This window comes from Pezoporus wallicus, unplaced genomic scaffold (assembly GCF_028554395.1).
Source record: "Pezoporus wallicus isolate ANWC-B61680 ecotype Strahan unplaced genomic scaffold, APGP_CSIRO_Pwel_v1 contig_608, whole genome shotgun sequence".
In the NCBI taxonomy this organism is placed as follows: domain Eukaryota; kingdom Metazoa; phylum Chordata; class Aves; order Psittaciformes; family Psittacidae; genus Pezoporus; species Pezoporus wallicus.
The window spans coordinates 64,695-77,956 of NW_026639059.1; the positions used below are offsets into that span (position 1 = coordinate 64,695).

General features: G+C 37.9%; 2 protein-coding genes across 2 annotated transcripts in view; both read left to right on the forward strand.

The window, feature by feature from the left end:
* IPO11 (importin 11) overlaps nucleotides 1-13,262 on the forward strand; it is a 94,543-nt gene that overhangs the window by 62,697 nt on the left and 18,584 nt on the right. The gene's annotated exons all lie outside the window — the stretch shown is intronic.
* On the forward strand, nucleotides 10,156-13,198 carry LRRC70 (leucine rich repeat containing 70). Its single transcript, XM_057413565.1, has 2 exons — nucleotides 10,156-10,618; nucleotides 11,098-13,198. Exons 1-2 carry the CDS (start codon nucleotides 10,612-10,614, stop codon nucleotides 13,032-13,034), a joined length of 1,944 nt encoding a protein of 647 aa, XP_057269548.1. The 5' UTR covers nucleotides 10,156-10,611; the 3' UTR covers nucleotides 13,035-13,198.

The window sequence follows — 13,262 nt, forward strand, 5'->3', positions numbered from 1 at the left end:
TCCTGTGAAGTTTCTTTTAAGGAGAGGAAGGAAAAAAGAAAAAAACCCTTTCTTTAGGTAACTCTTATTTTGAACTCCTTTCAGCTGCTCCAAATTTCCTGCTGAAAGAGCCAATTATTTCTGGCAGTCCGTAGCATAGTAAAACCTTCTGCACATGACAGCTTTATTTTTCAGATACTCAAATGATTTAAGATAGCTGCTTCTCAAATAAAAAGCCTCTCTTTAGTGGATATATATATGTCAAAGCTATGAAAATTTTACTGTACAACTGATAGACTGCCAGAGCCAAACATACTTTCAGACAGAATGTGCGAAATTGGTTCTGTCAAGTGATTGTTCCTTCTGCTACTGAAGAATGTGAGTGACTCTGGTTTTGCCATTTCGTAGGGATTATATTACATAGGCTTGCTGCCTGTCGCATCTGAAACTTGCGTTAAAAACAAAATTTTTCAGAAGTATGCTTCTTCTGTGAGTCCATTTACAAAGTTTAAGCAAAAAATGTTTTAAAACAAATACAGTATTTGATTCGTATAAACAACATTTTCAAGAAAAGCTTAAGTAATTTTTCCTGTTTGAGTACCTCACTAACCAGGTTCCTGATTAGGTATTATTTTGGATACCCAAAGCTAGTTCAAGATTTCTTAGCTGCAGAGACAGAACAGAATTTTGTTTCCCAAGCATGGCTGTGAGATGAACTCATTTGGGAAGGCCACGCTGAGGGTGGTACCAGTAGCAAGCTCAGATTTTAAAAGTTCTGCTGTAGGGAAAACAGGCATCTGTGCTGTGTCTAGCACTCCCAAGGATTTTGCTTTTTTTGCCAGTTGCTTCCTCTAGCTTTTAGCTGGAGCTGTCCCAAGAGCATCAGGTTATTTCAGAGAGGAAAGAGAGGGCATAGACAAAGGTAGTGGGGGGAAACATGAAGATAACAGGTATTCTTATTCCTGTCTTAGATTTGCTTTATGGATAAAATCTTGGAAAATATTAAGGAGTGACCCTTTTTTATTTATTTTCTAAACTGTATAGTATTACTTCATTACTTTTAGGTGCTTTTTTAGTTAGTGGTTGTGTTTGTGGACTTGGGACTTCCTGCATTTTCGGGGAAGGTAAAGTTTTCATCATTATTCCTTTAAAACCGGTGTGGCACAATAATTTCCTATTTTAAAAATAGCTTCTTCGATAGTGTCGGGAGTGAAGGATTTTAGAGCAGATAAGACTGGAATTGCTGCAGAGCATCTGTAGTTCACAGTGATTCTAGGGCCAGTTAGTTGGACTAAGCATGTTATAAAGCGACAGTTTATTAGCCAAACTATAGGTTTCTTGGCTAGGCAGTATCGTCTAGAGAGGTGTGCGATGTCTTTAGTACTGACAGTACTACTGCACTTTATCGTGTGTGTCCTTAGATCCAGCATCCTGTTTATCTTCAAACATACAGCTGCACATTGTGTTAGCGTTTAGAAGTTCATATTAAAAAAAGAACAATAACTGCTTCTTTCCTGATTAGTGTGTTGCAGCACTTTTTCACTTAGCAGCAATTTCCTGGTATTACTTTGGGATTTTACATAAGCTAAGTACTACCTAATTATCTGCATTTGCTATCTCAGTCTGGCTGCTCAATATTAGCATTTTTTATGTCTGACTGATGTATGCATCCTTACTTTCTGCATTTTGTACTCTTCCTGCCTGTTTGTCACTTATATTCTTGTGCATTTTCATTCATCTGTAAAAAAGCTCTTGGTACTTCATGAAGACCTTCATCTTTAAACTGATGTGTAGAACAGTATGATCCAGTAACAAGATGCAGGTAGTAAGGATATGCTTACAGAGTAATTATGTCTCCATCTCAGCTTACAAGAGAAATACGCATAGACACAAAATAACTAGAACACTCGGGGTTTTTTTGGAAAACATGAAAAGGCTTGAAGTTTAGTGGAAGAGAATCGTATCTGGCTGGGATTTGAGACATGAGAGGTGACAGCAACCTGGATGAGTACATTTACGAATGTCATAATTTCCTAGTCTTCCTCAGTCCTATTCCACTTTGTGATCTTATTGTCTTCTTTGTGAACTTACAGCAACATTTGGCTTAGCTTTGTATGGTACCTATCTGTAAGCAGGGGTAGCAGTTGACACCAAATTGAAAGCTAATCACTCCCCTTTTGTTAGTAAGTGTTATTAATGCAGTACCTATTATTCTTTAATGGTAGGATGCCAAGTTTACCTTTAGTCAGTGCTTTTCAAAAGAATAAAGTAATTTTGCTGCTTGCAAATAGGTTTATTCTTGGTTGAGTTCCCAGTGCAGAGTGGTACCGCTTGCTCTAAAGTAGAGGAGACTACTGACCTTGAAATACAAAGCATTTTAACTGATCTTGTCTTTTTGGTTTTAATTTTTGCTTACACAAGTAGTATTTCCAGATGCCAGTGTTATGTTTTCCCCTTTAAGTCAAATGTGTTTGTCTGGAAAATCTATTGTGAGGGAAAGGTTAAGAGCCTAAGAGATTCTCCAGGTTGTTCTGCTCATTTCTAATCATGATATAAATGAATGTCTGCTTTTTCTCATTATGTATCATAGAATCATAGAAATCATTATTCTGTATCAGTGCTTTGTTGATTGATTAAATGGATTTCTAACAACAGCTAGGTTACAGTTAGAATCATAGAATAGTTAGGGTTGGAAAGGACCTTAAGATCATCTAGTTCCAACCCCCCTGCCATGGGCAGGGACACCTTACGCTAAATCATATCACCCAAGGCCTCGTCCAACCTGGTCTTGAACACTGCCAGGGATAGAGCATTCACAACCTCCCTGAGCAACCTATTCCAGTGCCTCACGAAGGAAAGAATTTCCTTCGTCCTGCCAATTAGATAATTGGCATTCTGTGAGTTTAAGTACTTAGAGTATGCAATTATAAATCATCATTAGGTTATTACAGAAATTTTCCCTCTGTCATTTGTTAGTTTGTTAGAAATTTAATTTTCTTCTCATGAAGCTGTCTATATGTAATGTTAGGAAATGGCAAGAAAGTGCCTAATAAAATACCAGGTTGTCCTTCAGGGTAGCTATATTCTCATTTATAAAGTCAGAATTTGTTACATAATTAACTTCTACGGTGTCCTTTTTTTTACAGAGACGATACTCTAAAGCCACTTTTTTTTTCATTTTTATTTTATTCCTCTAGTCAAAGATGTGCTCACCCACACATCTAATACACTACTAGTATTGAAAGTTGCTCTTTAAATTATGAACTTGCAGTTGTCATCCATGTTTGGCCTCGGATTTGTTTAGTTTTCCTGCCAGATAACAGTGCAGTTTTAATGACAAGAGTGAAAAATCTAGCTTTGGTCTGTGTGTGAGTATCAGTATGCATCTTTTAGAGTGTTACATATAGGACCACAGCTTCCTTATTGTATGTCACATCATAGCATTGATGAGAGGATGCACTTTCCTTTTTCACAATCACCTGATTGTTAGTATAGTCTGGTCAGAAACAAATTACCATTCCCCCTAAGACCCATAAAGCTTGTTTACAAGGGAAAATGTACCAAGTGATGGTAAGGGGTTATGTCACTAAATGCAGCAGAACTGCTGCAGAAAACTGACTGCAGTCATAAGGAATTAATTGCTGCTGATACTTTAGGGTTTTTTTTGTGGGCTGTATAAAGAATTTCAGAAGTCTTTCCTAAAACTCTTCTAAATGCAGTCTATCCTCAAATTGAACATTTTAAGGATATAAAAACCAGCAAAAGGTGATAATGGACTAAATAGCTTTCTTCAAACCTTTTTATCTTTTTCCTTCCTAATACACAGTTTACAGTCTTGCAAATTAGTTATTGAATAAGCAGTGATTAAAGTGTAGCGTATTATTAAAAATGCATAAAAATAACAAGGTGGTAACAAACTTTAACCCAAAAAACTAAAAACCAAACCAAACGGAAAAAAAAAACACAAAACCAATCAACCAACCAAAAAAAAAACCAACCCAAGAAAAATCAAAACAAAAACCCAAAGCTAATATAGATTTGTAGCTGTTTTTCCACCTGAGTTTATTCTGAGGTGTTTTGGTACACCTTCTTATGTCTCTGCCCTATACTCTCTCATATTTAAGACTGCCTGAAAGTAGCTGACTGAAAAAGCTGAGATTTTTGGTGACTTTTCTTAACTGTGCCAGACTGTTATCATAGAACGGTTCAGGTTGGAAGCGACCTTAAAGATCATCTAGGTCCAACCTCAGGGACACCTCCTGCTAGACCAGGTTGCTCAAAGGTCTATCCAACCTGGCTTCGAACACTGCCAGGATGAGGCATCCCAAACTTCCTTGGACAGCGTGTTCCAGTGTCTCACCACCCTCATAGTGAAGACTTTCTTCCACATATCTCATCTAAATATCCCCTCTGTCACTTTAAAGCCATTCCACCTGGTCCTGTCCCTACAGGCCCTTGTAAAAAGGTCCCTCTCCAGTTTTCTTTTAAGCTCCCTTTAGGCACTGGAAGCTGCTCTAAGGTCTCCCCTGAGCCTCCTCTTCTCCAGGCTGACCAAGCCCACCTCTCAGCCTGTCTTCATAGCAGAGGAGCTCCAGTCCTCAGAGAATCTTTGTGGCCTCCTCTCTACTTGCTCCAGCAGGTCCATGTCCCTCTTGTGTTGGGAGGCTCAGAGCTGAACGCAGTACTGCAGGTGGGGTCTCATAAGAGCAGAGTAGAGGGGAAGAATCATCACCCTCAGTTTGTTGGTCGCGCTGCTTTTGATGCAGCCCAGGACATGGTTGGTTGCTTGACTGCAGGCACATACTGCTGGGTCATGTGGAGTTTCTTGTCAACACCCCCAAGTCCTTCCCCTCAGGGCTGCTCGCAATCCATTCTCAGCCTATACTTGTGCCTGGGATTGCCCCGACCCAGGTGTAGAACCTTGCACTTTGCTTTGTTGAACTTCATGGGGTTCCCAAGGGCTCATCTCTGCAGCCTGTCAAGGTCCCTCTGGATGGCATTCCTTCCCTCCAGCTATCAACCGAACCGCACAGCTTGGTGTCATCGGCAAACTTGCTGAGGGCGCACTCAGTCCCACTGGCTATATCCATGTCCTGTTGTGGTATAATACCAAAGTGGTTAACATGAGAATGCATGTCACTGCAAGAACTTCTGCAAAAAATAATGTTTCCTGTTCAGGCAATTTAATGAGAAATCATGGGTTTAAAGAAAACATCAGGGTTTGGTATTAATGAAATGCCTAGTGTAAAAAATGTATTTTTAAGGAAGAAATATTTTGTGTTCTATTTTGTATTCTCTGAAGTCATTTTCAGGAAATGCCCTAATTGTTTGTCTTCTCTCTTTGTAAATTTTTTGAAGCTTATCAGTTGCTAACACCAGTTGTGTGCTCATCCTGTCTCCTAAACTAGCAGGTGGTGTACTGCTGAAAACTGTACAATTGGACTTAGTTCTGAATCAATTCCTGGAAGGCGAAGTAGTTTTTCTGGTTGAAAGTTGTGAAAAATACTTGCCTTGAGTTCTTTAAACCTTTTGGTTTGAATTGCATTCATACTGAGCAAATACCTTACTGATTTTCTGTTTTGATGAACAGGGTTTACTAAATATTGCAGTGAATAATAAACATTAAGCTAAAAATATAGTTATTCTCAGTGTATCACATCTGTGGATGTCATTGATGGCCAACCTTTCTTAAGTTATTATTCTGTTACTGCTCACTCCATAAGAGACTTCATTTTTCTTGTGGGTTTGAATGACAAATGCAGTTCATTGGTGCAATAATTCTTTACTACTATGTGAGAATTTAAAAATTTCTTAAATTGAGCTCTTAGTTTCATAAAAGCTTTATGCCATATTATTTTTAGTAAAGTCTAAAGCCAAATAAGATTTATAGAAGGGAAATTCATCCTCAATGGGAAGAATGAGTCTCTAGTTTTCACTTCTTACTGTTTCTCAGCATGATACAAATCCTGCTTGATAACTTACAAAATAATAAACACCAAGGTTAAGAAGAAAAATAAGAGAAAACATAATTTTGAAATAGATTTTGTGCTGTATGTTTACATTAACAAATGTTTAGTACTGTGGTTTTATGAAACAGGAATGTGTTTTCTGGGTTATTAATTTGGCATTACAAGTTCTGTATTTGTGTCTCCTGTTTGTAACTGTCACTGTTGCTATTGTGAGGTTGGATTAGCAGTCTGTGAACTGAGAAATTTCCAGTGACTGAAGTAGCAAATCAAGATTTTTAAGTAGGCAGGAATATTAAATGCTAGAAGAAATATGCAATGTTTGAGATAATCAGAAATTTTGAGATAATCTGGATACTAATTAGGAAAACAAAAAAGGAATTTGAGGTCTGATAATAAGGTGTCCACAGTAGGTGTTAATGGGTATAGGTAGATGAAATGAGATTAAATGTTGATGTGTATACTACCCAAGCAGGAGATTAGTAGCTGAATTACTTTGACTTGCAGTAATATCTGGAGAATGATGTGGGCAGAACATGGTAGTTTTGAAAACAAAACAAGAAAGTTGTGTCATAGACCACCTGTGGAAAATAAAAGCAGAAGGAAGAAAGACATGGAAGAGGAGGTGCTTGCTAAACACAGGGGGAAGGGTAACAGGTATTTCACTCTTACAAGCTCAAAAGAATAATTACACGGCTAAATTTTTTTTTCTCTTTTGTGAGCTTTAGCTTAATTTTATAGTGATCCTAAGAATAAATGTGCATGTGTGCATTCTATGATTTTATGAAGTGCTCTTCAAAAACTGATTTAAATACACTTTAAAGATGGGTAATTTTAGAACCTGTATTCAAATTTATTGCTTGTTTTTTCTGCTTCTATACGTAAATTGGAGTCGGATGGCTTCTTCATGCTAACTAATATTCATAACCCAAATTACATTGGCTTTAATCTAACATGGATCAGTGAGAAAATAGAGGTGGTTTGGAAAGGCTGTGCTGGATGCAGTGCTTGTATGTACTTTCAGTTACTTTGACCTGTCATTTTATGCACAGTTGACAAATTGCTTTTGCTCAGGCTTCATGCTTGTATTGACAAGGAGTCATTGTTCAACTAGGTTTTAATGTGTTAAATTATTAATGTTAGCGTATTAAGGTAAAATTCGTTTCAGGATTCAAAAATAATTTTCCCTGTTTCAATGTGAAGCTGTATTCAGATGTAAACCTGGTATTGCTATCACTGGAGAGCAAAATTTGCAACAAATAAATAAATATACCTCTATTAGAGCTGCTTAATCTCATTTGAAGGAAAAGTTTGAGGTTTTCTGTTTGTTTTTCTTACAATTTTCAACTAGTAATAATTTCTGTTATTGAAGTTCAAGCTAATTTGAGAAATGTTGATCCAAATTGTGTGTGTATCCTAGTCTTTTTATAGTTTTCCCCTAAATGGTGTAAGTCATGTGGCCTGTATTTTGTCTCTTCTTAACAGATACAACTTTCAGATGCTTTAACAGTGTATTCTATTAATGAAGCAAACCCTGGAAACTGCAGTCAGATTGGATCTGCAGGCCTCCAGATGCCGTATTTATAAAATGTGAGACAGGACTTTCTCCAGATCCCGTAGTGCAAATTGAAAGGAGCCATTACCCATTAATCTGGAGCCATTATCTGGATTAAGAATTTTTTCTCGTTTTGCACTGATCTGAGAATCAGAAAGGTCAACACTGTGCTCAGAACAGCAGTGGCAGCTAGGGTTTGAGCAAAATTCTTATAAGGTACCTTTAGTACAAGACCACAGAAACATTCAGCCGCTTACTGGACACCAGCTGCTTGGTCTAAATTTTCATACTACCTAATATCCCAGAAGGCTTCAGCAATTCCTTCAGTCTTTCTGAATATGTTAACTCTGGCATTTTGCAAAAAGGGAGACTTAATAACATAATTCTTTTAGAAACTTTCTTTATATTGGATGTGATTATTTTAGCCCTATAGGATTGTTTCATACAGCACATCTTGGAAGAAATAATTCTTAGTTATTTCTTACCCACATAAGTATCAGCATATATAGGCTATAAGTAGTGAAGCTTAGGTAGGAGATAATATCCTGTTTGAAGTAATTTTTCATTTTTTGTCAGTCTCTGTTTTTCCCCTCACCTCACTCTATTTTATCTGGATAATAATTTTTAAATTATTATCTCCCCCATATTCATGATAGTTCTCTCATCATCCTGAAAACTGTGTTTTCTCTTTAAGTAAACGTCATGCTGTTTTATTTTGCTTTTCTTTGTATCATAGAATCATAGAATAGTTAGGGTTGGAAAGGACCAATGATTTAAATACCATGAAAAAAATAAAATGTGAAAAATAAATCTAAACAAAAATCAGTTTTCCTATTAGTTTAATGCTTTCTTAAAAAAAAAAAAAAGAAAAAGAACCAAATGCAGTTCAAATTCTTGGTTGTAAAGGCTATGTCTAAAGTGGCCCATGGACAAATTATATTAGTCTTGCTGATTTACTGAGTTTACACTAGATACTGTAAGAGGTATTGAATCTAATAGAATTGAAGGGCATTATGCTTTTATTTTTTAAAAAAATATTCCCTTCCCTCCCAACCCTAGATAATTTTTGTGAGCTCAAGTTAAAAAATTGAAGAAGTAGTTCTCTTGATAATAAATGTTTTATGGATTTCAGACATAAAAAGCTGATTATATATGGTGTCATGTTTAAACCCCAGCCAGCAACTAAGCTCCACAGAGCTACTTGCTCACTCCTCCCTTGTGGGATGGGGGAGAAAATCGGAAGGGTAAAAGTGAGAAAACTCATGGGTTGAGATAAAGATAGCTTAGTAGTTAAGGCAAAAGCTGTGTACACAAGCAAAGCAAAACAAGGAATTCATTCACCGCTTCCCATGGGCAGGCAGATGTGCAGCCATCCCCAGGAAAGCAGGGCTCCATCATGTGTGATGGTTACTTGCAAAGACAGACGGCATTCCGAACATCCCACCTTCCTTCTTTTCCCCACAGCTTTATATCCTGAGTGCAATGCCATATCGTGTGGAATATTCCTGAGGTCATGAGGTCAGTTGGTGTCGGCTGTCCTGGCTGTGTCCCTCCTGATTTCTTGTGTACCCCCAGCCCACTTGCTGGTGTGGTGGGGTGGGAAGCAGAACATCCCTGAACTGAATGAAAGCATCCCTGAATTATCCACACAGTTTCCAGTACAAATCCAAACCTCAGCCCCATACCAGCTACTATTGAAGAAAATAAGCGATGTCAGCCCAAACCAGCACATATGGTCAGAAACATTTTTGAAAACTTCAGAAATGTTTCTTCTGGCAGAATGTGGAAGAAAGTATCTTCCAAGGCATGTCCTTGTTTATTCTGCTTCCTTTGTTCATGTGCTTCATGCATTTCAGCTTGGTTTATTACAGCCAAAGATATTTGGGTGCTATCTTGTCTCTTACGTGAACTTGTGCTTCCTGTGTGAGATCACCGTGGCCAAAGTGGCTTGACTCTTCTGTTGTTTTGTCTCTTTCTTGGCTGTGGCTGCTGATGGGCTTTGCCATCTTTGTTTTGTCAAGCAGAAGGTCTTGTTACAGTGTACATTGTGGGTTTATAGTTACATTGCTATTTGAAGGCTTAATCTCTAATTAGCCACCTCATTTTGTTGTTTCCCCTTTCGCCCTTTGATGTGACTGGACTTTACAGGTATTTCATCTGCGTGATGGGTAAGGTAAAGATATCATTTCCGGTACTTAAGTGAGAGGGTATTTATAGCACGGATGTTTGCACTGAATATTTATCTGCACAGGGACACTGCAGGAAACAAAAGCTGTGGTCTGAAGGTGTGGTGGTCAGAATACCCACAGTCCTCTGTGGATAAATTGGTTTTTAAAAGTGGCCAGAGGTGAGACTTTACACAGTGCCGGGATCGGGTCTGAAATACAATACATACTGAGCAGTTTAGTACCACATCAGGCAGTTCTCATCTCTTAAAGACTTCTTGGTCTTCCCTGGGATGGCTGGCAGGATGTACTTTGCCAGAGTGCAGGAAGCACTGGGGCTCTGCCTTCCAGACCTTTGTGTTTTCCCTCTCCATGTTCTCACTCACTCGCTGGAGTGAGTGTCTGCATTCTGGAACAGTTTGACTTTGCAGGCAGAGAGAGAACAGTGTAAGTATTGCTATTGCTTCGATAAAACATTTCAGCTTTTGCAGATAATGCAGTAGTGCTGTTAAAAATAGGCATGGTATATTCTAAAAGTTACACCTGATTTCATCTAAAACTCTTCTGAGCCCTCCTAGTTAAAAACAGTAGTTAAAAAACAAAACAAAACAAAAAACCCCACAAACCAGCAACTGTTACAAACTAAGATAGTTCTTGGTTTTCTAGAAACAAATCATTGAGATTTCCTTTCCAACAATACTTCTGAAGCACAGATAAAATGGCTTCCTGTCCCAGGGTTTCCTGTATCCATGGCAACCTGACTTTAACCACTTCTTTCTTAGTTTCCTGAACGAGCAGTTGCAAATCCTGGGGCAAAATGTGAGAGAGCTCTAGTACGCAGCAGTACTGCGTTTACAAAGGTTTCACAGATGAGTATAGTCAGTCAGCTTATAACTTAGTCCAATGAACTGCAAAACATCAAAATAACAGAAATAATGAACTTCAGATGTGTGGTAAGGAATCTTTATTTATTTATTTTGAATGTAGCTCATCTTATGAAAGTAAAACTCAAGTTATGAAAGAGCTGCCAGTGAAAGGAAACTTTTTTCCAGTTGGCATTTCTACTTGAATGCTATTGAAACATTTCCTAGCCAGTCTTAAATATAAAAAATAGTTAATAAACAGTATTTTGAATTTACTAGAAGCTGGTTTTGTGGCAGCTTAGTTGTTTTTATGCTGCAGCCATGAAATATTTTCTGGCTAGGCTGGCAGTACATTTGTTTCAATGTTCATTTATGTTGAAATTGTTTTCATTGTAGTTCAGACTTACACTTGGTAAGTTTTAATTTTAAATTGCTTATTTGGCATCAAAGGAGAATATATAAAATACCAATCTTGAAAGCCATGCTTGTATTTTAAAAGACTGTATATGTAAAATCTTTAAAAGTTTTGAATTAATAATATTTTATAAACTTCTTTTTATCTCTACTAGCTAAGTCAGAGATGAGTAAGAAGGCCAAAGACAGGGATATGTGTGGTCTGCAAAGTTCTCCACCCTGCCTGGGAGCATTCCTGTATATCCTTAATTGTTTTCTTTTGTTGCTGCTCCAGAAGAAGGCTCTTGGCTGTCCAGCTGCTTGCCAGCTCTGCACAGGGAGACAAGTTAGCTGTCGTAATTCAGGGCTTTTGAGCATCCCACAGAACTTTCCAAAAACGACAATTCTCATGTACCTCAGTGGGAATAATATATCGCATGTCACTCCAAATGAACTGAGAGGCCTTCAGAAGCTTGCTGCACTGTACATGGATAACTCCAGTATTTTGTATGTACACCCAAAAGCTTTTGTGGAACTCCCCAAACTGTGCTACTTGCATCTAAATAACAATAATATTAAACGCCTCGATCCAGGAATCTTTGAAGGTCTTTCCAGTCTTCACTGTTTATACCTTCAGAATAATCAAATAGCTTTTGTGCCCAGAGGATTATTTAGTGATCTCCTTTCTGTTAGATATTTAACACTTCAAAGAAATCGCCTCAGTGTCCTTGGAAGTGGGACTTTCTTGGGAATGATAAGTCTCCAAACACTTAACCTAGCTAATAATAAGATTTCACGGATATCAGCTTCAGCATTTCATCATCTTGAAAACCTTTCATATTTGTTTCTTGAAGGTAACAACTTAACACTTGTGCCATCAAATGCAATTGGAAGGCTCAAAAATCTTGAAAGACTTTCTTTGTCTCACAATCCCATTGGATCAATACATGCGTTTGCATTTAAAGGACTTAACAGGCTTAGATATCTGTCTTTAAAGAGCATCAAGCTAAAACATATTGCTGTAAATGTTTTTTTCGGATTAAACAACCTTAGCCAGTTAATTTTAAGTTATAATGATTTAGAAAATATAAATTCTAGCACTTTTACTTTATTGGACAACTTAATCTATCTGCAGCTTGACAGAAATAGAATAACCAGTATTGCTGATGGTACCTTTGAAAAAATGGGACAGTCACTTAAAATACTCAGTTTAGCATTTAATAATATTACAGAGTTACAACCTCAAGTGCTCAAGCCCCTAGTATCTTTAACTCATCTACAAATAAACTACAATCCTTGGAACTGCAGCTGCAAAATGCTTGGATTACTTAACTGGCTAGCATCCTCTCCTATTTCTGTAAAAATTCATTGCCAGAATCCCCAGAGTATGCGTGGTAGACCTTTGCATTACGTTAAGCGGACTCGGTTTGCAAACTGTAGTAGCCCTACTGCTAGCCCAGAAGCAGCCGGGACTCTAGGATCTGCAGGTGCCCACCACAGCGCTACCACTTTGCTGATGGCATGGCATAAGGGAAACAGGCACAACACATTTGAACAGTTTGTCAATGCGGAAACTAAACATGTTGCTTTCTGGGAAGGAACGACTTCTGCCTCTGCTAACCTGTTGCCCTATGAAGAAAATGCTGCTGAACTTCCACCACAGGCAGCCACAGTATTATCGACATTGCCAGTGCAAATACCAGCACAGATGGTGCCTGTTAACAGAACAATAGAAGACGGTGGCTCATTTCCAACAGATGCTGCTCCTGTATCATTAAAAACATCCCTGTTTTGTACACAACAGGTTGAAAAGCTGAATCAGGCTTTTGACATTTTACTAGCCTTTTTCATTCTGGCTTGTGCTGTGATACTGTTCTTAACCTGTAAAATTATTCAGTTTAGGCAGAAACTAAAGGTGCTAGAAAACTCTGGAGAAAAGAGAATAGAATATTATGGGGTTTATCAGCCTGGCAGATACAACATAACTGATCCAGTGCAGTCTCTAACTCGGAATGCAGTGGGGCATTCAGAACTAGACCAAATTAGGCTGCTCAAGCGAACACCATCTGAAAGTCAGGCACAGGTCATATTGTTTGAACACTCATCATTGTAATTTATCTCATTTGATCTGATGATAACTTTATTGTGATCTGAAATGTCAGGAAGTCAAGAACTCAATTTATAAAGTATAAATAGTTTCACTGATTAAAATCAACGGGTTGATAGAACTGTAGAAAACGGTATCATTTGGGTTGTTCTGCATTCCTGAATGTTTAGAATTTTCTATTAGATGTCATTTAAATCTGACTCACATAAGTAAATTATCCTCTGTCCCTGTCGC